Raw genomic sequence first — 26260 nt, 5'->3', positions numbered from 1 at the left:
ATTCTTTGGGATTTGGGTAGAGCCCTCTAAGGTGTCCAGGGCCACCTCCTGCAACTCATGGCTTCTCATCCAGCTGGAGACTGTCTCTCTGCTGCAGCCACAGCCCTGCAACCAAAGAATCCCCTCTCCCGCCCTTGTGCCTCTCTCCTACCCCAGCTTCTTCTGACTCATCCAGTCTGTGTGTTTTTAAAGGGCTGGACCAACTCCTCCTCCCTCTGTTCCCTCTTCTGGGGAGGTTCCATTCCTTCGACACCCTCCCCTGTGCAGAGAAGGTGGAGGAAAGTGGTTTTATCTAAAATGCAGTTACTCCTTTCTTCTGTCTGGGCGAGATCTTGTTAGGTGCTGATAGTCTTTAATGATGAACCTATTTATAGACAGATGCCTCCACCCTGACTCTAGCAGGATGATTGATCCAAATTCAACCTTGAAAGGCACATTAGAGAAGTATGTAAATGGTAATTAGGGCCATTCCTTTTAAATAGTTAACGGAGCTGTGGTAAATGGACTAGAGTTTTGAAATGCAAATCTGTATTGTTAGAGAATTAGAGATCATATTAATTGTACGCATTTACTTACGTCTTGTTAGATGTTAACCATGTACACAGATGGTTCCTGTCTGTTGCTATATCTGTCGCTTGAAAGATCAAAAGGAAATACTAACATTTAAATGAAACTTCAGTGTAATAATTTCATTGTTTATATTTCTCTTTGAAGTTTGTAGTAAACTTCTTATGAATTGCTGATGAATGGAACTAGTTACCTGTGTATACATAGGAAATAGGTAATTCTACTTGAAAGTTACTCTTCTTCACTATCATAGCCTGACAGTGGTTTATAAAAGAATTCTTGAGCCCTGATCCTATCATCTCAAATCTGCTTAAGCTTCATCAGGGGAAGCTTGAGCCATAAGACTGTGGTCTCCCGTTCCATCCTGGATCACCCTGATATTGGACAGCAACCTGTGAACTAATTATGAATGAACCCTTTGCAACTCTAAAGCTCCCCATCTCTATCATGAAACTGACTTGAGAACTCTATTCATGTCTGTATGTATAATGATCTTTTAACCAATACTCTCTCTTTAGAAGAATATCAGGGTTGGAAGGGACTTCAGGAGGTCATCTAGTCCAACCCCCTGCTCAAAACAGGACTAATCCCCAGACAGACTTTTGCCCCAGATCCCTAAATGGCCCCCTCAAGGATTGAACTCACAAGCCTGGGTTTAGGAAGCCAATGCTCAAATCACTGAGCTATCCCTCCCCCCTCCCTTTAAATAAATCTTAGTTTAGTTAATAAGAATTGGCTGTAAGCGTGTATTTATATTCATTGACCTGGGGATAATGTGTCAGATCCTTTGGGATTGGTAGAACTTTTATATGATGAACAAAATTTCCCAGTGAGCCTCATCATATTTGACTTGACTGTCTCAGAAAAAGCCCAAGGCTGGGTTCCTTTAAGGGATCTAGCAGTGTCTGGTTACTACAGGGGGGAGGGAGGCATTGGGTCATTAACCAGGGCTGCCTCCTACCCTCAGGTAGGCTCCTTGTCAGGCTGCATCAACTCCCATCCCAGCCCTGGAGGAGAGGGAGCTCAGTTGGGATGGGAGTTGATGCAGCCTGACAAGCCAGCCTCTCCGGTCCCTGTTATCACCCAACACCACAGCAGGTGGCACCACACACCAAACTGAGTTACCTGAGTGCTTTACCTAAGCCACTCATGGACCAACCATGGAAGCTCCAGCCAATTTCCCAGCTCCTCAGCCATGCACCCCTACTGGAGTATAAGGTGTAACATGCATGATTTTTCTGAAAAGCTTTTAGGTATGCTAGGTGTAGTAAACAAGAAGTCCTATGTGGATACTGCTTCTCAGCTAACACCTGTAAACAGGCTTAAAGCTTGTCAGAGAAGGGAAACCATAATAAACCTGTGTGGAAGGGGAGACTGCGGCACGCCAACTCATGGCATTGATGAATATCTGTATTGAGTTATCACGAGTGGGAAAAGCACAATAGTTAACAATGCTGCACAGATACAAAGAAAGGTTTTCTAGCGAGAAGTCACACTTCCTGACTTTTGAGATCACTAGGCTGATCTTCAAGGTGTTAAAAAGTACACAGAACTGTGCAATAACACATGTGGGTATGACTGTGGTGCAACACTTGAATGTTTGAAATGCAAAACAGAATTATACTCAGGAACAGGAGCTGGTACATTGTCCTCTCCACATTGAGGGAGGGGCAGACTGGATAATAAACTTACACTGGTCAGGCTTCTGACCATGGCATGATGATACACCTCTGGGGTCCTAGGCTGGAGAACCAGGGTAAATTGGCAGGAGCCTCTCTTGTTGGTTCATGAGTGGCTCGTGAAAGCAGTCATGTAACTGCAGCTGGGTGTGTCCCTGTCCGTGTATGGCTGTGTAAGTGCAAGAGCTGGAGATGATTGCAGCATGTCACAGCATCACAGTGTGAGATGGATCCCAGATTGATATGCCAGAGTGGTCAGTGGTACCCCAGTTCAAGTTGCACCCCAGGGAAAATCCATTACATCCACCCAAAGAACAGGCCAAGCTACAGCATGAGTCCATTTCCTTCTTTTCATGTGCTCAGTTACTGACGAAGAGATGGTTGCTACAGGAGGCAATTCAGGACTCCTGGGTTCTGTCTGTCATTTTCTGTGTGACCTTGGCAAGGTCACATCTCCTTTGCCTCAGTTTACCTATCTGTGTAATGGGGTTATGTTCATAGTGACTTTCTTTTGCTAAGTATTTTGAAGATCTTTCAGTGAAAGGTGCTGCATGGTATGGTGATAGTTACTGATGGGAATGACTGGTCTCTGAGCCCTTTGGGACAGCCCCGTGTGCCTGCAGAAAGTGCTCGTGTCTCCCCTCAGGCATCTTTCTCATAAGAACATAAGAGCGGCCATACTGAGTCAGACCAAAGGTCCATCTAGACCAGTATCCTGTCTTCCGACAGTGGCCAATGCCAGGTGTCCCAGAGGGAAAGAACAGAACAGGTAATCACCAAGCAATCCATCCCCCGTCGCCCATTCCTAGGTTCTGGCAAGGAGAGACTGGGAACACCATCCCAGTCCGTCCTGGCTAATAGCGAGGGATGGACCTATCCTCCATGAACTTATCTAGTTCTTTTTGGAACCAGATCTCCAGATCTGATTTAGAGATTAAGAAGAATTACAAGGAGGAGAGCAGAATATCCTACATCTGCCTAGTTACTCACACCTTAATCTGAAGCATCCGGAACCAGAGCCAGGATCCTGGGCTAGGTGCACATCCATGCATATTTAGGAACCCAAAGCGTCCTGACTATCACAGGTGCTGAGCATCCACAAGGCCATAGAATCATAGGAGATTAGGGTTGGAAGAGACCTAGGTATTATCCTTAATTCTCTTACTCATACACTATAATTGTTAAATATACACAAATTCACAGAGCAGCCAATTCCTCTCTGACTCAGCACAGAGCCCAAGAGCTCTCATCTTCCTTTGGGAAGGTTCCTTAATTACTGTTTACTCCTAAAGCTGGATAAAGAGCACAGAAGCACAGACATGGAAAGAAAGACATTGGCTATTGTGTCTCCAGTGTCCAGCCTGTTTACATTCAGATGCCGCTTCGTCCCTAGAGGCTGAGCGAATTACCCTGGGATTGCACAGAGCTCTGTTATAAACAGTGCACACCACTGTATCGACTCTCAGCATGAGATGTTGCTGCTGATGCTGGGTGAGAGAGGTGTGGGACACGGCTGCCTAAGTGGGATTCCCAGGGAAGACACATCCATCACAGAATTCACAGGTACCCATCTGTCACTGAAGAGCTCACCTGCTCGACAAGCCTGGTGCAACAACATGCGCACGGTGGGATAGAGAATAGGTCTGTGGTCCTTTCTGCTCTGCAGAGCCATTAAACATCCCAGGGCACTTTTCACAGGTAATGAGTTTGCTCCAATATCATGGGCCAAAATGTCCCTTTTTGCTGATGGCCTCTAGTCTGAAGGCAGCTGCATTTCAGTGGCACAGTGAATCCTTGAGGATGAAAGGTGTTACTAGATGTACAATACAAAATTCTGAGGCCCAGGCCCATAGTTTAATCAGGCCCCTTTGAGGCTAAACTTTTCTTGGAGAAAGAACTGAATAAAAACCTCAGTAGCCACCTGTGTGTTCATGCACAGAGTCTGTCACCTCCTCCTCTTGCATCTCAGAGCTCTGGCTGTTTATGGCGGGGGGGAGGGGTCGCAAGGGGAGGCTATTTCCTGACTTTTATCTGCTGGAAAGCATGGAGGTTCTAATGGTCCTCACTGGAAAAAATATAAGAATTTTTCCACATGGGCAAGACATCTTCGAGAAGGCGGCTGAACTGTTAGGTCTTAAACTTTGAAAATACATTTCACCTGGAAGCAGACACCCAGCATGGGAAATTTCAGTCCAAATGGTAAAAGTTTGGTAAACTTATAAGCAACTGAAAATGAGGTCTCCTAATTGAAGGTGTCAGACAGCCTTAACTAGTGGTGGTGCCACCCATGCCACCTGCAATGGCCAATCCATTTGTAAATCCCATGCAGCTAAACTCTTCGCTCCAATAATGTCTGTGGTAAGGAGTTCCATAGCCCAAATATGGATTATGTAAACAATTTTCTCTAATCAGTGTTATATGTTCAGACTTTCAATATAATTGAATGTTCCCTTGTCCGTGTGTTGTGAGACACAGTAAATATAAATGCCTGATCTACTTTCTTTATTGACAAAAACAACTAGGATTACTTGTGGCACCTTAGGGACTAACAAATTTATTTGGGCATAAGCTTTCGTGGGCTAAAACCTACTTCATCAGATGCATGGAGTGGAAAATACAGTAGGCAGGTACATACACAGTGCATGAAAAGATGGGAATTGCCTTACCAAGTGTGGGGTCAGTGCTAACGAGACAATTCAATTAAAGTGGAAGTGGGTTATTTTCAACAGTAGAATACCAGGGGAGGAAATATCATTTTTGTAGTGGTAATGAGGCCAATGTAATCAGGGTGGCTCATTTCAAACAGTTGACAAGAAGGTGTGAGTAACAGTAGGGGGAAATTAATATAGGGAAATTAGTTTTTGTAGTGACCCATCCTCTCCCAGTCTTTATTCCGGCCTAATTTGATGGTGTCCAGTTTGCAAATTAATTCCAGCTCTGCAGTTTCTTGTTGGAGTCTGTTTTTGAAGTTTTTTGGTTGAAGAATTGCCACTTTTAAGTCTGTTATTGAGTGTTCAGGGAGACTGAAGTGTTCTCCGACTGGTTTTTGAATGTTATAATTCTTGACGTCTCATTTGTGTCCATTTATTCTTTTGCGTAGAGACTATCTGGTTTGGCCAATGTATATGGCACAGGGGCATTGCTGGCACATATCACATTGGTAGATGTGCAGGTGAACAAGCCCCTGATGGTGTGGCTGATGTGGTTAGGTCCTGTGATGGTGTCCCTTGAATAGATATGCGGAGAGAGTTGGCAATGCGGTTTGTTGCAGGGATCGGTTCCTGGGTTAGTGTTTGTGTTGTGTGGTGTGTCGTTGCTGGTAAGTATTTGTTTCAGGTTGGGGGGCTGTCTGTAAGCGAGGCCTGGCCTGTCTCCCAAGGTCTGTGAGAGTGAGGGATCATCTTTCAGGATAGGTTGTATATCCTTGATGATGCGCTGGAGAGGTTTTAGTTGGGGGCTATAGGTGACAGCTAGTGGTGTTCTGTTACTCTCTTTGTTGGGCCTTTCTTGTAGTAGGGCACTTCTGGGTAGCCTTCTGGTTCTGTCAATCTGTTTCTTCACGTCACCAGGTGTGTATTGTAGTTAACTGTACACGTTTTTAGTAAAAGTTGTCCACTTTCTTGACTGTGGAATTGTGGAATTCTAGTTATGTAATAAACTCTTCCAATAGAATCCCCATCTTTCCTTCCAAGTTTTCTGTCAAATTTTTTCCTCCCAATCAGTTAGCTTCAGCTTTGGGGAATTAGAATCTTTGAAGCACTAAGTGTCTATAGATATTACTGGTTGGGAACTGTTCTCTGTTTGTCCATTTGAAAGTTATCAGATCCATTGTTTATTTTCCTCTCCTCTATCATATACTCCCTTATTTGTCTTTTCTCTAAACAGTCCCAGACTTTTCAGTCTGTCCACATCCCACAGCCTCCCCCATTCTCATAGCCTGTCTCGGAAATCCACTTTCTATCTGCTATATCCTTTATAGAGACTGAGTGACCACAACTGAGAGCGTGTTCAGAGCAGCCTATTCTCAATCCCATTTCTTAGGTATGCGAACATTGTCTCGCTTTTGGCCACTACTGCAAATGAACAAATGTTTCCGTGGAGCTTCTATTAATGACGCCCAGGTCTTTTCCCTGAGGTGTGTTCTAGCTGGGATGTTTCCCCTGGTACATGTCTTGGCAAAGCTTTGGTTTTTTCCACTCTCAGATTTTGAGCAATGGGCTGAATAGGGAACTCCCTACAGCATGAGTTCTCTAGCCTGGGATTCATTGCATTAAGGAATAATTATGCATAACCAGTATCCACACTCCGGTTTCCTGCTGGTGCCTATCAAGGATTCCCTCACCACGATGTGTAAGAATTACTGACAAATGGAGGACCATAAAATATGGAATTGGCATTAGTAGGGTCAGTGTTTCATAATTCATTTATCTGAATAATGAAAATGTCATTTTCAGTGTGAGAAGAGCGATGAATCTTCTTCAACCATGACAACAGCCACCAGTAGTGCATGTAGTCTCTCATATTAACATTGTTTCTCCACCCAGGCATTACCATCACCCTAGAGCCTGGGCACATACACAAAGTCTGATGAACGTACGGTACGTGCAGGAGACACTGTTCTACCTCAGTGTTGGACACCTTCTCCCCTACTCTATGTCAGATTCCAACACAACCGACTTCACCAACCCCTCCACCTTCATCCTGCTGGGCATTCCTGGCCTGGAGGCGGCCCATGTCTGGATCTCCATCCCCTTCTGCACCATGTACATCATAGCCATCTTGGGGAACTTCACCATCCTGTCCATCGTAAAGACGGAGCCAAGCCTCCATGTGCCCATGTACTATTTCCTGTGCATGCTGGCCATCACCGACCTGGTCCTGTCTACATCCATCCTGCCCAAAACGCTGAGCATTTTCTGGTTTAATTCCAGGGAAATAGATTTCAGTGCCTGCCTCACCCAGATGTACTTCCTTCACTGCTTTTTAGTGATGGAGTCTGGGATCTTCGTGGCCATGGCTTTGGATCGCTATGTGGCCATCTGCCACCCCCTGAGACATTCTACCATCCTGACAAACCCCGTGGTGGCCAACATCGGTGTGGCCGTAGTCCTGCGTGGTGGCATGATCATACTGCCCTCTTTCCTCCTGGCAAGGCAATGGCCATATTGCAGAATCAACATCATTCCCCACACGCACTGTGAACACATGGCTGTGTTGAAGCTGGCCTGCGCTGACACCCGTGTCAGTAGTTACTACGGCATCTTTGTGTTATTCTTTGCGATGGGTCTGGATGTGATTTTTATCGCCGTGTCCTATACCCAGATCCTCAGGGCCATCTTCAGCCTCCCCACAAAGGACGCCCGGCTCAAGACTTTTGGGACCTGCGGCTCCCACCTCTGCGCCATCTTATCCTTTTACATCCCAGCTCTCTTCTCCTTCCTCACGTACCGTTTTGGCCACAATGTGCCCCTACATTTCCATGTTCTCATTGGCAACGTGTACCTCCTGGTGCCCCCCATGATAAACCCTATTATCTATGGTGTGAGGACCAAACAGATCCGGAACAGGCTTCTCCGGTTCATTATACATAAAGGGACTACATTTTTCTCTTGGTGCTCTGGCTCTCGGACCAAGTTCCGTGAAGATCTGGGTGGTGAGTTGGTGCTGGGTCCACTTCCCTGAATCATTTACTGATCAGTGAAATACATTAAATAATTTCCTGACCTTATTCTGCTTTGTCAGCGTGACAAACTGGGGAATCGGTCTCTGTACAACTCATTAACTCATAGGGTTGCCTCCTTTGTAATTTCTGGTAACTGGACCCCTGATGTCCTGCCCCCTGCCCTGCCTCTCCCTCCAATGCCCAGCTTCTGCTCCACATCTCATCTCAAAGCTCCACCCACTTCTGCGCTTTTCCCCGCAAGGCGCTGACCCTCTCGCTTGCTCCTCTTCTCCACCCATCACTAGCTGAATCTCCCAAACCTGCTGAGTTCCCTCTGCTCTGGGGCTGAGACAGGATCTGCTGCAGCCCGACAAGGATCCTGCAGTGAGTGCAGCAGCAAGCATCCAGTGCTGGGGCCAACAGGCCAGTCAGGAGTGGAGAGGGATACCAGGAAATCATGTAAAAGCAGCTGAGAGTTGGGAGCAGGGTTGAATGGCAGGTGGGTGAGATTGTGCGTCATACAGCTTCCGGGCCCTAAGACTTGGCTACAAAGTCCTGAGGGAAGAGACCATTGTGTGCCTTATTTCTTTAGCTTTCCGACCCCTTTTGTTACTCCCGGCTGGGAGCCTGTAGGAGGCAGGATCTATGCAATGATTATGGGCTGGGACCCCTTTGCCCTGAGCCAGGCATTGGGGGCCAGGCAAGGGATCAGCTTTGAAGCTAGGTGGATAACAGCTGAGAGAGGTGGAAGGATAAGCCGCTGTGTTAGCTGGGAAGGCAGGATGCTGGGCAGAGGCCGGGGTGGTGTTGGTAGCTCACAGGGAGGGAGATAAACAGCACATCTACCGTTAGCCGGCTATTTACACAAATACACAGCACCTTATCTGGAACTACAGGGCACCCGTTGCCCAGGGGCTGAAGCTGAACTGTGAAGCTGAGTCTAACATTCGCTCTGAGTGACATTTTGATCACTACATCTAGAAGCTCTTTATCTAGGCTGCTAGCAGTATTATCCCCATGTCATGGACGGACTGAGCCACGCAGTGGCAAAGTGATTTACTTAAGGCCACACAATGAGTAGGTGGTAGGGCTGAGAATAGGGACCAGGAGTCCTGACCCCCCAACACCACTGCTCTGGCCATGAACTGGCATTGGTCCTCTGATGCCAGTGCATCATAACTTCAGACACAAAGATGATACATGCCTATAAACAGGATAGTCATACCTAGGAAATCATAACTTTCCCATTGACACTTGACAGGACATTTTGTGCAGGATTTGTTACAATTGCATAACTGTAGTAGCAACAACGATTTCTTAGGAATGTGTATTTCTGCAATATAGGCCCTGTTCTTCCCAGATTCTGTGAGCAGGCCCTGCCTCATACCAGGCCTCTGATACAGGGGCTTATGTCTCTGGCTCTCTTCCTACTACAGCCACCACTATGCCAATCCTTGGGTCGTCTGCCAATTTTATCTACTGTGATTTTCTATTTCATTCCATGTCATTGATAAAAGTATTGAATAGCATCAGGCCTAGAACTGATCCCTGCAGAACCCCACTGGAAACACCCGCATTCCCTGACAATGGTCTACTGACAACTGCATTGTGAGATTGTAGCAGGGTGGACACGTGCTCCGGCCTGGAAGGGCCTGAGATAGCCCAGGGAGTAGGCAGTGTGAAGGCTGAGCTGATTGGGGGAAGTGGCTGCAGCTGGGGCCACGCCCCAAACAGCCTCAGCAGGCCTATCTAAGAGGCTAGGAGCCAGGAGCTCAAGAGTCTCTCTCTGCCTTCAGAGAGAGAAGGGCCTGGCTGCAGGGAGCTAGACATAGAGTACCTGGGTGGAGCAGGGCTGGGGAAAGGCTGAGGAGCTGGGGAGCTCCAGCCTGGATAGCCCCAGGCTGCGGCCTAGCAGAAGGCCAAGGGGTACTGGGGGTTGCAGAGGGCAACCCAGGGCTAGGCCAAGGCAGCAGGTCCAAACCCTCCTTGCCGGTGATGAGTGGCCTATACTGCAGTCTGCCCCAGGGAGCGGGGGCTAGTTGGTGACTGGCAGTGGCCTAGTGCTGAGGCAAGGTAGGGATAGTGGGTGGGGGTTCCCCAGGGAGGGGAGACCCAGATCTGTGTGGGTATTGCCAGGGGGCAGCACCCAGAGCAAGGGGCACTGGGGTCCTGGGAGGGACACGGGGCCAGTACAGAAGGGGACAAGGCAGATCACCGGCCTGCAGAGGACACTCCAGAGGCTGGTGAGCTAATTCCCTGGACGACCAGCAGGAGGCGCCGCAGGGGTGAGTCCGGACCCTCCTACAGAGATCTATCAATTAGCCAGTTTTTAGCCCATTTAACATGTGTTCTACTGATACTGTACAGTGTTCGTTTTTTTTATCTGAATGTTTTCCCGTACTATGTTTAAGACAGTACTGTCCTGTATTTGCTTTTTATTTGGCTCTGCTGCTTCCTGATTGCATACTTGTGGTTCTGAAGAAGAAGTGTGGTTGATCGGTCACTTCATAACTCTAAGATTCTACTGTAGATGCTGTTTAACACCCTTCTTGACTGATCATAGATTGGAAAGTATTTCATTGCGTCAAGTGCGCTGAGTACCTCACACTGCTTCTTTCCACACGCAGAACAAAAATATTTCTCGAACATATTTACCTTTTCTGCAACATTAACAAGTTTACTTTCTCCCTCTAGTAATTGGCCTAAACATTTAACAGGATGTATTTTTTTTCTTAATATACTTAATAACATCCTTTTTTTATCCTTAACCCTTCCAAGCACAGATTTTTTCCTGATACCTTTCACGTTCCTTATCAATTTTCATAAATTCCAATTTGTATTACTTGTTGTCTATTTCCCCTTTCCCCCCATATGTTATATATTGCTTCTCCGTTGCTGCCTTCCCTTTGCCAGTAAGCCAATTTTTTAGATAAAGCTTTCCACCTCCTTAACTGTGGAATTGTGGCTTTTTGCTATCTAATAAACTCTTCTTAAAGAACTCCTAAGTTTCATTCCCATTTTTTTTGTCCTAAATTTTCCTACCAATGAGTTTTGTTGGTAATTTGCCTCAGATTTGAGGAATTAGCTCTTTTGAAGCATTAAGTATCTATATCTATTCCTAGCTGGGAACTATTCTCTGTTTCTCCATTTGAATGTAATCCTTTCCATTCTTTTTCCACTCTCAGATTTTGAGCAATCGGGTGAATGGGGAACTCCCTACAGCATGGAATTTCTAGCCTGGGTTTCATTGCATTAAGGAACAATGATGGATAACCAGTATCCACACTCTTGTTTCCTGCTGGTACCTCTTAAGGTTATCCACACCACGACATGTAGGAATTATTGACACATGGAGCACCATCAATTCTGGAATTGGTATTAGTAGGGTCAGTTGTTCATAATTCATTTATCTAAATAATGAAAATGTCATTTTTAGTGTGTGAAGAGCCACCAATCTGCTTCACCCATGAGAACAGTCTCCAGTAGTGCATGTAGTGTCTCATATTAACATTGTCTCTCCATCCAGGCGTTTGTACTGCATCCATCCCCTAGAGCCTGGGCACATACAGGAAGTCAGGGGAACGTATGGTACATGCAGGAGACACCGTTCTGCAAAAGAGTTGGACACCTTCTCCCCTACTCCATGTCAGATTCCAACACAACCGACTTCACCAACCCCTCCACCTTCATCCTGCTGGGCATTCCTGGACTGGAGGCGGCCAATGTCTGCATCTTTTGCACCATGTATGCCATAGCCATTTTTGAGAACTTCACCATCCTGTCCATTGTGAAGATGGACCCAAGCCTCCATGGACCCATGTACTATTTCCTCTGCATGCTGGCCAGCAGCGACCTGGTCCTGTCCACATCCATCCTGCTCAAAACGCTGAGCATCTTCTTGTTCAATTCCAGGGAGATCGATTTCAGTGCCTGCCTCACCCAGCTGTACTTCATTCACTCATTCTCAGTGATGGAGTCTGGGATCTTCGTGACCATCGCTTTGGATCGCTATGTGGGCATCTGTGATCCCCTGAGCTATTCTGCCACCCTGACAAACCCCATGGTGGCCAAAATTGTCCCAGATGTAGTGCTACATGGTGGCATTCTCGTACTGCCCTATACCTTTCTGGCGAGGTGGTGGACATATTGCAGAACAAACATCATCCCCCACTCGTACTGCGAGCACAGGGCTGTGGTGAAGCTGGCCTGCATTGACACCCACATCAGTAGTTATTATGGTCTCTCGGTGGCAATTTGGGTGACTGGTCTGGATGTGATTTTTATCGCCGTGTCCTATATCCAGATCCTCAGGGCCATCTTCAGCCTCCCCACAAAGGGCGCCCGGCTCAAGAATTTTGGGACCTGCTGCTCCCAGCGCTGCACCATTTTAACCTTTTACATCCCAGTTATCTTCTCCTCCCTCACGTACCATTTTGGCCACAGTGTGGACCTGCAATTCTATGTTCTCATGGCCATTGTGTACCTCCTGGTGCCCCCCCATGCTAAACCCATCACCTACGGGCTAAGGACCAAACAGACCCGGGACAGGCTGCTCCAGCACTTTACTCAGACAGGGAATAATGTTTTTTCATAGACTCATAGACTCATAGACTTTAAGGTCAGAAGGGACCATTATGGTCATCTAGTCTGACCTCCTGCATGATGCAGGCCACAAAAGCTGACCCCCCCCCACTTTCCCTTAACTCAGCTGTTGAAGTCTCCAGATCGTGATTTAAAGACTTCAAGTCGCAGAGAATCCTCCAGCATGCGACCCCTGCCCTATGCTGCGGAGGAAGGCGAAAAACCTCCAGGGCCTCTGCCAATCTACTCTGGAGGAAAATTCCTTCCCGACCCCAAATATGGCGATCAGTAGAACCCCGAGCATACAGGCAAGATTCTCCAGCCAGACCCTCATTTTACCAGCGATGGCACGTTATTGCCTAATTGACTAAAATCACTTATCCCATCAAACCATTCCCTCCATAAACTTATCTAGCCTAATCTTGAATCCAGAGAGGTCTTTTGCCCCCACCGTTTCCCTCGGAAGGCTGTTCCAAAATTTCACCCCTCTGACGGTTAGAAACCTTCGTCTAATTTCAAGCCTAAACTTCCCCACGGCCAGTTTATATCCATTCGTTCTCGTGTCCACATTAGTACTGAGCTGAAATAATTCCTCTCCCTCCCTGGTGCTCTGGCTCTCAGACAGAGCTCCGTGCAGAGCTGGCTGGTGACATGGTGCTGGACCCTCTTCCCTGAATCACTGAATGGACAGTCAAATAGACATTAAACACTTTCCTGACCTTGCTCTGCTATCTCAGCATGACAAACTGAGGAATTGGTCTTTGTACAACTCTGTAATTCATAGGGTTGCCATCATTCTAATTGATGGCAACTGGACCCCTGAGGCCTGCCTCTGCCCCGCTTCTTTCCCCTGCTCCACATCTTCCCTCAAGGCCCCACCCATTTTTGCACCTCTTCGCTCGTGTCTCCACAGCCTCCTCCATTTCTTCCCTCCAGGCCCATCCCTCTTCTCCCCTCGCCACGCCACTCGTTGGATAATCTCCACCTTCCTCCCACACCTGGGCTCCCTCTGCTCCATGTCTGGGAAGGGAGCTGCTGCAGCCTGACAAGGAGCCTGGCTGCAGGTAGGAGGTGGCCACAGCTGAGCAGAGGCTGCCGTGGGTTAATGACCCAATGCCTCTCTCCGCCCCGCAGTAACCGGATACTGCCAGGTCCCCTTTTTGACCAGAATTTCTGGTTGAAATCTGGGTACCTGTAAACCCTTAATGGCACCTGGAGACAGAAGCCAAAAACACGACTGTCCGGGCAAAACCCAGATGGGTGGAAACCCTGTTAACTCACGTTTGATTGTATGATCTGCCTGTATCCTTATGTCTTTGGGCTTTTACTTTACTCTTCGCTCATGCTCCTCATAGTCAGAGACAGGAGGCTGGGGCAGAGGCATGTATCTATACATAGGTTGGTCAAAGTAACTGCATTCTAGATAAAGCCAGTTTCCCCCAACTTCTCTGCAGAGGGGTTGGTGTGGAAGAAGTGGAACCTCCCCAGAAGAGGGAACACAAAGAGAAGGGGTTGGTCCAGCCCTTTAAAAACAAAGACTGAATGAGCCAGAAGAAGCTGGGGCAGGAGAGAGGCACACAGGCAGCAGAGGGGACTTTTTGGTTGCAGGGCTATGGCTGCAGCAGAGACACAGACTCCAGCTGGAGGAGAAGCCATGAGTTTCAGGAGGTGGCCGGAAACCCCAGAGGGCTCTGACAAAATCTCAAAGAATGCTTCAGGTGGTGAGGACACAGATGTAAGGAATGGCATACGGGTGTTTGTATTGTGCTTACCTGGATCTTGGTTTCTCCTGTGCTGTCTAAAGTAGAGGAATTGTTTTAGCAACCCCTTTTGCAAGGCCTGGGTGTGTTTGCTTTAGGAATCATGTGCCCCAAAAGAGAGAAACTGGAAAGAGAGTGTGCCAAAGGGGGAGCTCTGGGAACATGTGCAGAAGCAATTGGAGAGTCTGCGAGAGCTGAGCCAAAACTAGTCTCAGGGCCTTGGCATGCAGGTCTCTACTTCCAGAGGGAGGCGCTAGAACGGAAGCTGCGCCCCAAGAGTGGGTGTAGAAATGCAGAGCCAGACACAGGTCCTGAATGCTGCTCCGACTCAAAAGCACATGGGTCCAGTGTGTGGGACCCAAACATACCTGCCTGGTAGGTGTCGAGCTGCGGGATCTTAAGCGAGGCTGTGACAGGAAACCTGGAGCTGCTACACGGATGCTAGGGGACTGTGAGTGGAAGGGGAGTGGGGCTGGGTGGGGAGGTGTCCACAAGATGTTCTCTTCACCCAAACATTGCGCCTCTGCCCTCGGTGTTTCCGCAAGTGGTCTGATCCAGCCAGAATCCCTGAAGGAAATGTTTCCTGAACCAGACAGTGCTGGTTTGGGGTCAAGGAGATGATTTGTCTCTCCCTTGGGTAGTGCTCCTCAGAACGGCCTCCCTCTCTCTGCAACTTGTAATGTACATACAATCCTAGGTGCCAGTTACAAAAACTTAAGGGGCTGTTATTCCATCAGTTTCAGTGGCAATGGCAGGTGTAGCGCTGTGAATCGCTGCCTCTGAGAGCTGATCTGGCTGGGCACGAAGCAGTGCGCATTACTCTGGTTATTAATCCACGTAAAACTACCTTGGCCATTACCATCAAGCAACCTGCAGTTGCAAACTGGGCAGGTGGCAGCTTCATAGACAGGGCTGGAGGCTGCTCAAAAGATATGGTCGCTCGTACAGCAGCAGCTGCTGCCCTGTTCCCTTCCGCAGCCTTTGTGGGGATGTTGTGGGATCAGGCTTGCTACAAAGCTGCAGATCTACAGAACAAGGGGGACCCCAGCTCCCATTGATGGAAGCAAAATGTCGGGGCTGAGGAAGGCTGAGGAACTCTGGACTGACCTTTTCAGTGAACATAAGAACATAAGAACGGCCGTACTGGGTCAGACCAAAGGTCCATCCAGCCCAGTATCCTGTCTACCGACAGTGGCCAATGCCAGGTGCCCCAGAGGGAGTGAACCTAACAGGCAATGATCAAGTGATCTCTCTCCTGCCGTCCATCTCCACCCTCTGACAAACAGAGACTAGGGACACCATTCCTTACCCGTCCTGGCTAATAGCCATTAATGGACTTAACCTCCATGAATTTATCCAGTTCTCTTTTAATCCTGTTATAGCCCTAGCCTTCACAACCTCCTCAGGCAAGGAGTTCCACAGGTTGACTGTGCGCTGCGTGAATAAATACATCCTTTTATTTGTTTTAAACCTGCTGCCCATTAATTTAATTTGATGGCCCCTAGTTCTTATATTATGGGAACAAGTAAATAACTTTCCCTTATTCACTTTCTCCACATCACTCATGATTTTATATACCTCTATCATATCCCCCTTTAGTCTCCTCTTTTCCAAGCTGAAAAGTCCTACTCTCTTTAATCTCTCCTCATATGGGATCCGTTCCAAACCCCTAATCATTTTAGTTGCCCTTCTCTGAACCTTTTCTAGTGCCAGTATCGCTTTTTTGAGATGAGGTGACCACATCTGTACGCAGTATTCAAGATGTGGACGTACCATGGATTTATATAAGGCCAATAAGATCTTCTCCGTCTTATTCTCTACCCCTTTTTAAATGATTCCTACCATACTGTTTGCTCATGGTCTCCAGCAGCTGGTCCATATCAAGGGGTAGCACAAGATCACACATATTGAACCCAGCAAGTGCCCTCATCAGCTGTGTCAGTTTTGGCAGCTTTCAGGCTGGGGACACATTACTAGAGTGAAAGACCAGGAATTCTGAAGTGGGCACACTGAGGAATGCCACTACAAGGCCAGTGATCATGTTTGTGCCAAACTTCGGTGGCACAATATGACTGCCACTGTGCGAATATACAACCTGACCACTTCAACCCCTTTCCAGAGATTGATCCGGACAGCGCTTGGTTTTCAAGGAGGCTACATTCCTTTGACATTTGCCATGAAGATGATGATGATGATGATGACTGACCAGATGAATAGCTTCCCAGATGCTGTGACAAAAGGTCTGTTGATCCAGTGATGTGTGTTAGGGTGAGGTCGACAAACAGAAAGTTCAGGTGACTCTCACTAAACAAGGAAAGTTATAGGGACATTTTCAGGGGGTCACGTATTGCACACGTGATGGGTAGCAGGGAAAACACTCTTTCCTTTTCTTTTTCTCTGTATCTCGGCTTGCTTTCCTCCTGTGCTACAGAGCAGAATGCAGTCTTTTTCAGAACATGGGTGTATGTCTTATATAAAAATACAAAATTAGATCTCAGAGAGCTGTAGTTCTATAGATATATTGCTCTGACATGCTGTACCCCAAAGTAACACCCTGGCAACCCCAAATTCACCACTGTTATATAATTGCAACAAAGCTTGTACACAATATGTCATGTGAGGTGTCGATGGAAAGGTTATGGTTTGCTGAAGATGATTAGCCTATCTGTATTCATGTCTCATTTTTGTACATGAAGTTACGAATATTGACTATGTACCTGTATGTCAGATGTGTTTGCTTCTGTTGTAAGTCCCACAAGGTAGTTTACATCTGGTCTAGCCAGCACATTGTGAACGGACTATTCAAGTTTATGGCCCGTCAATGAACACAGTGGGCCATGGAAGAAGCTCATCCACACCTGATGGACTTTTCTGAAGATGTTCTAGCTAGAATATGGGTAACAGCCCCTGTTATGACTCATTGAAACATGCAGGGCATGTGACCAGCTCCTGTGACACTGGACTCCATCTTGTCCCTGAACATCTCCACTAACTGTGCTAGGATCTTTGTTTGGGACAATGACGTTCCCTCTATATGGCAGAAGCTATGAAAGGGAGAACAAGCGTCACCAGTTGGTCTCACTCCCCCCACAATGGAACACCTGAAAACACAGCTAGAGGGAAAAGGCTTTGACTGATGAGGATGAAAAGGAGAAATCCCGGAGTGTTTATGGAAGATTGGTGAACTGTTGGAACCATCAGGATGAGACACTGCTTGATTCAAATCCTGTCTAGCTTATAGAACCAGATTACAATTTTGCTTTATTTCTTAGGTAATCTACTTTGATCTGTATGCTATTACTTAGAATCACTTAAATCTATCTTTCAGTAGTTAATATCTCTGTTTTTTACCAAAAACAATTTTTTGTTTGAAGTGTAAAGGGAAAACTGTTCCGGGGCTGGTGCATTCTCCTCTCCACTTTGAAGGAGGGACAGACTGGGTAATAAACTTACACTGGTCAGGTTTCTGACCAGGACAATATGGTACAGTTCTGAGATCCTAGGCTGGGGATATGGGGGAAATTGGCTGGAGCCTCTTTGTTTTTGGCAGTCACTCAGGAACCAACAATATTCATGTAACTCTGCTGGGTGTGTCCCTTCCTGAGAATGTTTGTGTGAGTGCAGGACCTGCAGGGGTTTGCAGCTTTTCACATTATCACTGTGTGAGAGGGCGCCCAGACTGGTATGCCAGAGGGCTCAGCGGTGCTCCAGTTCCAGGATGCACCCTGGGGAAGTCCGTCACAGTGGTGCATCGAGCAGTGTGAAATGCACAACTTGTTGTTCTGAGAGAGATTTGCACTTGATACACTGGTGTGGAGATTTTAAGTGAGACGTTAAGTGTGGTGGCTGGAGGTCAGTCAAAGAGGTTGCCAGCTTGTTCCTTCCTGTTTCTTATTTTGGGAAAGGGAAGTAGGGACAGAAAAGCAGTAAGATGAGGGAAAATAGTGAAACAATTGTGAAATTGGAGCTATTCAGATTTCAGGCAGTAGAAAAAGAAAAATAGCATCGGAGAATTTTGGAGCTAAAGCAGAGAGACGCTGCCAGAGAGGAGGCTGAACACAGGAGGGCTATGGAACTAAAACAACAAGAAACTGAGAAGAAAGAGGGAGATTGGAAACACCAACTGGACTTGCTGGAAAAGTAGAACCAGAACCTTCCCACTCCACTGATTCCCACCTCTCCAAAAATCCACAAATGGGAACAGCTGTGTCCTGCATACAATGAGGCAGGTGATATTGCTGAATACTTCACTACCTTTGAAAGGCTTTGTGTGTTTCATAAGATTCATAAGTATACACTTGGACTGAGATGGAAATAGGAGACAGACTTTTTGAAAGTCTCTGGGTAAGGATAAAAGGGGTAAAAACCAAGGATGCTGTCATGTGTGATAGGGCAGGGCAGGGAGCCGAGGGAGAGTGATAGAAGGGAGATATATAATCCCTAGGCTAATTAAGGCGTGGTTCCCTGTAGACTAGGGAGGGTTGCTACAGGTTAATTGGAGCACCTGTAGTCAATGAAGGCCCCTGCCACGAATCTAATAAAAAACCCTGCTTCAGGAAGACAGGGTGGTGGGAGGAAGGAGAGAGGACTGGAGTTTGGAAGTGTGTTGCTGACAATTGAAAGGTCATAGAAATGGAGGAAGGGAGACCCTTCCCCAGCACCAATGACTGAGGGTAACCCTACCCAAGAGGGAAGAGGGTAATAAACCCGCAGGGCTTGAGAGGGGCTGGGGCTCAGAGTGAGGAGCAAACTCAGACCCCTCCCCCGCTTCCCTCCTCTACCACCTTCATGGGCCATGAGTGAGGCCCTTTGTGCCCCAAGAGCAGGGGCAAGGGGTGGTGTCCTAGCCCCCCCGCCAGGAAAAGTGTGGGACCCATCATACAAATATCAGCCATTTTACCACACATGGAAGGGGTCTGCTACACACCACCTAACCAGAAAGAAGAGGTGGATGAGCCTTTTCTTTTTAAATAACTAAGAAAATCATCCAAAGCACAGGACTTGGTGGTGATGGGGGACTTCAACTACTCAGACATCTGTTGAGGAAATAACACAGCAGGGAACAGATTATCCAAAAAGTTCTTGGAATGTGTTGGAGACATTTTTTTTTATTTCAGAAGGTGGAGAAAGCTAGTAGGGGAGAGGCTGTTCTACATTTGTTTTTGACAAATAGGGAGGAACTGGTTGAGAATTTGAAAGTGGAAGGCACCTTGGGTGAAAGTGATCATGAAAGAGTTCATGATTCTAAGGAATGGTAGGAGGGAGAAAAGCAACATAAAGACAGTGGATTTCAAGAAGGCAGACTTCAGCAAACTCAGGGAGTTGGTAAGTAAGATCCCATGGGAAGCAAGTCGAAGGGGAAAAACAATTGAAGACAGTTGGCAGTTTGTTAAAGGGACATTATTAAGGGCAGCAGAGCAAACTATCCCACTGCATAGGAAAGAGTAGGCGGTATGGCAAGCCTATCACATCTAAATCAAGGATAGATACCGCTCTAGGGAGCATAGGGAGGTGTGTCCCAGAGGGGAGCCCAGAGAAGGGTGTTGGAATCGTAGAAACCAGTGAGGGGGTGGTTGAGAATTCCATTAACTCTGCAACTGGAGGCAACACTACCTCAGGAAGTGCAGGTGGTGTACTGCCTGCAAGTTACAAAACTGTCCAGGTGATTAGCTGTGAGTCCTTCACAGTTGAGCAGGGGATAGATCCCATGCTATAGAGCATAGCGGTATATGCCCTAGAGCAGGGTCCAGAGAGCAAGGGGTCCAGAGAAGGAAACTGGGGGAGGAATAGTGGGAGAAAATAATTATTAGCAGGTAAATATGCCCAATGGTCTGTGATGGGTTGTTAGATGGGGTGGGATCTGAGTTACTTCAGAGAATTCTTTCCTGGGTGCTGGCTGGTGAGTCTTGCCCACATGCTCAGGGTTTAACTGATCACCATATTTGGGGTCGGGAAGGAATTTTCCTCCAGGGCAGATTGGCAGAGGCCCTGGAGGTTTTTTGCCTTCCTCTGCAGTGTGGGGCATGGGTCACTTGCTGGAGGATTCTTTGCACCTTGAGGTCTTTAAACCACGATTTGAGGTCTTCAATAACTCAGACATAGGTCAGGGGTTTGTTACAGGAGTGGGTTGGTGAGATTCTGTGGCCTGCGTTGTGCAGGAGGTCAGACTAGATGATCATAATGGTCCCTCCTGACCTTAAAGTTTGTGAGTCTATGAGTCTATGTGGGCGTACCATGGATTTATATAGAGGCAATATGATATTTTCGGTCTGATTATCTATCCCTTTCTTAATGAGTCCCAACATTCTCTTACCCTTTTTGACTGCCCTTGCACATGGAGAAGATGTTTTCAGAGAACTATCCACAATGACTCCAAGATCTCTTTCTTTATGGGTAACAGCTAATTTAAACCCTATCATTTTGTATATATAGTTGGGATTATATTTCGCCATGTGCATTACTTTGCATTTATCAACACTGAATTTCATCTGCCATTGTGTTGCCCAGTCACTCAGTTTTTGTGATTCCTTTGTAAATCTTTGCAGTCTGCTCTGGACTTAAATATTGAGTAATTTTGATTAATCTGCAAGTTTTGGCACCTTGCAGTTTACCCCCTTTCCCAGATCTCTTATGAATATGTTGAACAGCACTGGTCCCAGGACAGACCCCTGAGGGACACCACTATTTATCTTTCTCCATTTTCTTTTATTCCTACCCTTTGTTTCATATTTTTTAAATCGAGTGCCTGGGAATGCTTTCAGGCTCATCTAATGATTCTTAATTTAATGTAATGACAAGCCTTTTGTTATGTTAATCACACTGTCTCTGTTGATAAACAAACTCCCTGCCCCAGATGCGGAAGCTGGGAGCAATGCAGAACTCATCACGTTCCGCACTCAAGCTGTGTTGCAGTTAAGAGTTCTGTCTGGGGCTAGGTTGTGTGCTGTGAGCAGACCTCAGGTACAAAACTCAGGGGCGGGCTAGAGTAGCCCCTGGATCCCCGGCTGGGCTCCCTCTGCTCCGGGGCTGGGATCGGAGCTGCTGCAGCCTGACAAGGAGCTTGCCCACAGGTTGGAGGCAGCCCTGGCTGAGCAGAGGCTGGTGTGTGTGTGTTAATGACCCAGTGCCTCCCCCAGCCCTGCAGTAACTGGACACTGCCAGATCTGCTTTTTGACCGTAATTTCTGATTGAAAACCAAGTACCTGGCAACCCTAAATGGCACCCAGAAGCCAAAAACCAGCCTGTCCTGGTAAAACCCAGATGGGTGGAAACCCTATTAACTTAATGTTTCATTATATAAACCATCTGTATCCTTATATCTTTGGGCTTTTACTGTACTCTTCGCCATAGGCATGTGCATGGGGTGTGCCGGGTGTGCCCAGGCACACCCTAATCATGCCTGAGCTCCATTTGGGAAGGCTGCTCCTCCCCTCTCCCCCGCTGGAGGCTCGGAGGGGGGAGGAGAACAAGGAGGAGGCTGCTTAGCACGCCCGGGGAGATCAGCTGTTGGCAACTGCCAATCAGCTATTTAGGATGCTGCAGCAGCCCTCATCAGCTCTTTGGCTGGCTGCAGCCAATCAGCTGTTTGGGTGAAGTCCTGCCTATCAGCTGTTTCCCCTGCCCCTACTGCAGCTCGGAGACTGCAGGCAGAGGTGAGTGAGTCTTTCTGATTTTCAGGGTAGAGGGAGCTGGGCTACGGGGGACCAGCAGCCAGGGCACGGCAGCTTCTGGGCTAGCTGCAGAGGGGTGGGCAGCCTCTCGGCAGGGGGATGGGCAGGCAGCTTCTGGGCTGGCTCCAGGGGACTGCTGGGGGGTGTATGGGCCAGGGGCTTTCTCAAGGTCTGAGCCAGCCAGTCTCAGCCCACCCTGGTGTTTCCCCCAGGACCTGTGCTCCCCCTTCAGCCAGGAGAAACTAGCTGCAGACCCCCTTAGTGCTGGGCAGGGGGACAAACCAAAGGACATGGCGCCTTTAAGAAAAGTTCTTCCTTGTGTCTTTTGAGTGAAATTGGGCTGGGGCCCGCAGCTCAGCCCCTCCCCCTTCTTTACCTGTCCAGAGGGGCTTCACTCCAGCCCCAGCTGCAAATGAGCAGCCTCCCCAAGCCCGGATGCTGCCCAGCCCCCCCCCATGCAGGCTCCGGGAGCTTCCAACCCCTACGGTTCCCTTATGCCTGGGAAAGTAATGCTTGCCCAGCTCAAAGCTGTCTCCCCCTGCCCCAGGCCCAGATCAAGCCTGCCTGAGGGGCTTTTCCGCCGAGAGGAAATGTATCCCCTCCCCCGCCGATCAGCATCCCCTCCTCCCAGTGTAAGGAAGGATTGATTCTCTTCCCCTTTCCCCCTCCTAGCTCCTGGGGAATTCCTTCCCTAGCATCCATCCCCCTGTATCCGCTTCAGGTCAGGAGACGCTGCCCTGCTTCACCTTGGGACACCTGAGCTCCTCTTGCCTCAGGGTGCTGGGCTGCTGCAGCCCGGTGGAGTAAGCAACTGGCCCCCGCTCCCCTGCCTTAGCCCATGGTCCCACCAGGGGCTCCCCTCCCACAAAAGTTGTAGAGTGTGTGAAGGAGTCAAAGCGGGGCTGGGCTGCAGCCCTGGGATTGGGAAGAGCTGGAGCGACACAGCAGCCCCACAGTAGGATGAATGAATGGGCCATTTCTATGCTGGGCTGTTGATTAAAATTTCTCTCTGTGTCAGGGCGTGTAGTTTCTAGGCTGGCTGCAGGGGGTGGGGTTCGGGGGAGACAGAGCTGCTTTAAGTGCATGGGTGGGAGCAGCTGCTAAACAGAGCTACCAGGAAGTGGGGAGCAGAGAGAGATGGGAAAAGGGACACAGGTGGAGAGCAAGAACTGGGAAACATCAGGAAGGGGAGATACCAATGATAGACACACTTTCACTTTCAATAACTAGAATGAAAGTGTATAAATGTTGAAAATAGCCTCCCCTCAAAACTGGCAGAGTAATCCTCCAGCACCCACACCTCGCCCTTAAGGCAGGAGGGGCAGAAAGGAGTGAGCAGCTGGTGGGAGGCATTTAGGGGAGGGAGTTTGCAAGCAGGAGGTTTTCAGGGGGGTCTAGGGAGATGGGGCAGGAAGAGGTGGTGTGGGGGTGGAGCCTTGGATAAGGGGGTGAAGCCAGGATGGGGCACCCACCGGCAAAACCAAAAGTCAGCACCTATGAGTCAGGGTGACAGGGTCCCCCCCCCCCCCCGCCTGCGCAGGGTGTATTTGTTGCCTGTACAAACTTCCCCAGCAGCTGCACAAAGTTGTTGTAATTGTGTCACACACTGAACCCCATGCTGCTACCAAGACCCCCCTTACTCCCCCACCCGGGCCTGCCCAGCCAATCGCTGCCTCCCCAGCGCTACACGTGACCTTTGACTTACGTCAGTCATAGCGCTCTTTCACCATTGCACTCCAGCTTGGTTGGCGCTCTCTGCGCCTGCCCTGTAAGTACCATCACGTCATTGGTCAAGGGGATGTCCAGGGGGTGGGATTTGGTGGGGACTCTATTCTGAGTGGTGGCGTGGTAAGGGGGCTGGGCCGGGTCGGGGGGTTGGATATGGGCCTGACGGTCTCGGGGGCAGTCAGGGGACGGGGAATGGTGGCGTTGGATAGGGTGTGGAAGTCCCAGGGGCCTGTCAGGGGGCAGGGGTGTGGCTAGGGGTCGGGGCTGTCAGGGGACAGGGGGGTTGGATAGTTGGTGGGATCCTGGGGGGTGATTGGGGGTCTCTGGAGGGGGCGGGCAGGGGACAAGGAGCAGGGGGGTTGAATGGGTTGGGAGTTCTGGGGATCCTGTCAGGAGGCAGGGAGTGGTTGTATAGGCATGGGAGTCCCGGGGGTCTGTCTGGGGGCGGGGGTGTGGCTAAGGGTCGGGGCAGTCAGGGGACAGGTAGGGGGTAAGGTCCTAGGGAGGCAGTTACAGTGGGGGGGGTCTCAGGAGGGGGCAGTCAGGAGACAAGGAGCATGGAGGCTTAGATAGGGGGTGGGGTCCCAGGAGGGGGCAGTCAGGGGACAAGGAGCAGGGGGGGTTGGGGTTCTGAGGGGGGCAGTCAGGGGGTGGGAAGTAGGCGGGTGTGGATCGGAATGAGGGCGGGGCTAGGGCGGGGCTCCCTGGGTGCACACCCTAATGAAATGTGCTGCGCACGCCTATGCTCTTCGCTCACACTGCTTGTGCTAAGGGACTTGACGCTGTGGCGGAAGTGGGTCATTAAAGACTATCAGACCTAAGAAGAGCTTGCCCGGACAGAAGAAAGCAGTCGCAGGATTCTAAACAAAAGGAAGTTCTCTCCAGCTTCTCTGCAGAGGGGTGGGCATGGAAGCAGTGGAACCTCCCCAGAAGAGGGAACAGAGAGAGAATCTCTTGGTCCAGCCTGTAATGATGCCGCCTCTGGCAGGACACAACTGACAGTATCAATTCCGGACAAATCGCTCAGAGAGAGGCAGTCACAGCCCCAGGCTGGTGGTTCTCCACCTTTAAGGCACACCAGACCAGCCAGACAGAGGACTTCTGTTTCACCCCACTGGCTAACCATAAGTTATACAAGCAATTCCCTTAGACGCTCCAGTTTCCCAGTATAACGACTGGTGCCACTCGTTATGGGGACGAATGGTTATGAGAACCAATACCCCAGTAAAAGAAAAACGGTTCTCCCGATCCCAAAGGACCAAGCTCCAGACCCAGGTCAATATACAAGTCAGATCTTACCCACAAATCACGTTGTTGCCAATCCTCTAGAATCTAAAATCCAAAGGTTCATAAAAAGAAAGAAATACAGATGGGAGCTAGAATTGGTTAAATGCAATCATTTACATACAGTAATGGCAACGTTCTTAGTTCAGGCTTGTAGTTGTGATGGAATAAACTGCAGGTTCAAATCAAGTCTCTGGAGTACAGCCACAGCTGGGATGGGTCATTCAGTCCTTTGTTCAGAGCTTCAGTTTGCAGCAAGGTTCCTCCAGAAGTAAGATGCAGGATTGAAGACAAGATGGAGGAGTTTCCAAGGCCCTTTATATTCTCTGCCCATGGAAGGACATCCCTTTGTTCTTACTGTGGAAAATCACAGCAGCAAGATGGAGTCTGGAGTCACATGGGAAAGTCACATGTCCATGCATAACTCAGTTTGCAGGCCGACACCATTGTTTACATGTTAGTTTGAACATTCCCAGGAAGGCTCAGATGTGGATTGGCGTCTCCCAAAGTCCGTCGTCAGTTAAGTGTTTTCTGATTGGGCACTTACTGAGAATAGTCCTTTCTCAAGAAGCTGACCAAATGCTTCACTGGTGTTACTTAGAATCAAATACATTTGAGATACAAGTACAGAGCCAATATTCATAACTTCAAATACAAAATGATACACGCATACTGACAGCATAATCATAACCAGCAAATCATAATGTTTTATAGACACCTCACACGACAAACTTTGTACAATATTTGCTGCAAATATATAACAGTGGTTGCAACAATGATCTATATGTTCACAGTTTATGTCAATAACATCACACTAACCATAAGCAATTCCCTTAGTCACTAGTTTCCCGGTATCACCACAAGGGCCACTCATTATGTGGATGACCAGTTATGAAAACCAATACTCCAGGAAAAGAAAAAAAAGATTTTCTCCCAATCCAAAGGACCAAGCCCCAGACCCAGGTCAATATACAAATCAGATCTTACCCATAAATCACGCTGTTGCCAATCCTTTAGAATCTAAAATCTAAAGGTTTATTCATAAAAGAAAGAAATATAGACGAGAGTTAAAATTGGTTAAATGGAATCAATTTCATACAGTAATGGCAAAGTTCTTGGTTCAGGCTTGTAGCAGTGGTGGAATAAACTGCAGGTTCAAATCAAGTCTCTGGAGTACATCCACAGCTGGGATGGGTCCTTCAGTCCTTTGTTCAGAGCTTCAATTTGTAGCAAAGTCCCTCCAGAGGTCAGAAGCAGGATTGAAGACAAAATGGAGATGATGCAGTTGCCTTTTATAGTCCTTTTGCCTTGCAGCCTGTACTGCCTTTG

At 48.2% G+C, this 26260-nt stretch overlaps 2 protein-coding genes across 2 annotated transcripts; both read left to right on the top strand.

The window, feature by feature from the left end:
- The first annotated feature begins 6899 nt into the window (after window positions 1-6899).
- Window positions 6900-7928, top strand: LOC112123721 (olfactory receptor 52R1-like). The gene has a single exon (XM_024222312.1). It carries the CDS (start codon window positions 6900-6902, stop codon window positions 7926-7928), a length of 1029 nt encoding a protein of 342 aa, XP_024078080.1.
- Window positions 7929-11650: 3722 nt separating this feature from the next.
- On the top strand, window positions 11651-12502 carry LOC112123722 (olfactory receptor 52R1-like). Its single transcript, XM_024222313.1, has one exon. It carries the CDS (start codon window positions 11651-11653, stop codon window positions 12500-12502), a length of 852 nt encoding a protein of 283 aa, XP_024078081.1.
- Window positions 12503-26260: the final 13758 nt, after the last annotated feature.

This window comes from Terrapene carolina, unplaced genomic scaffold (assembly GCF_002925995.2).
Source record: "Terrapene carolina triunguis isolate 2854851 unplaced genomic scaffold, T_m_triunguis-2.0 Scaffold27850, whole genome shotgun sequence".
In the NCBI taxonomy this organism is placed as follows: domain Eukaryota; kingdom Metazoa; phylum Chordata; order Testudines; family Emydidae; genus Terrapene; species Terrapene triunguis.
This window is presented reverse-complemented; position numbering and strand designations above follow the sequence as displayed.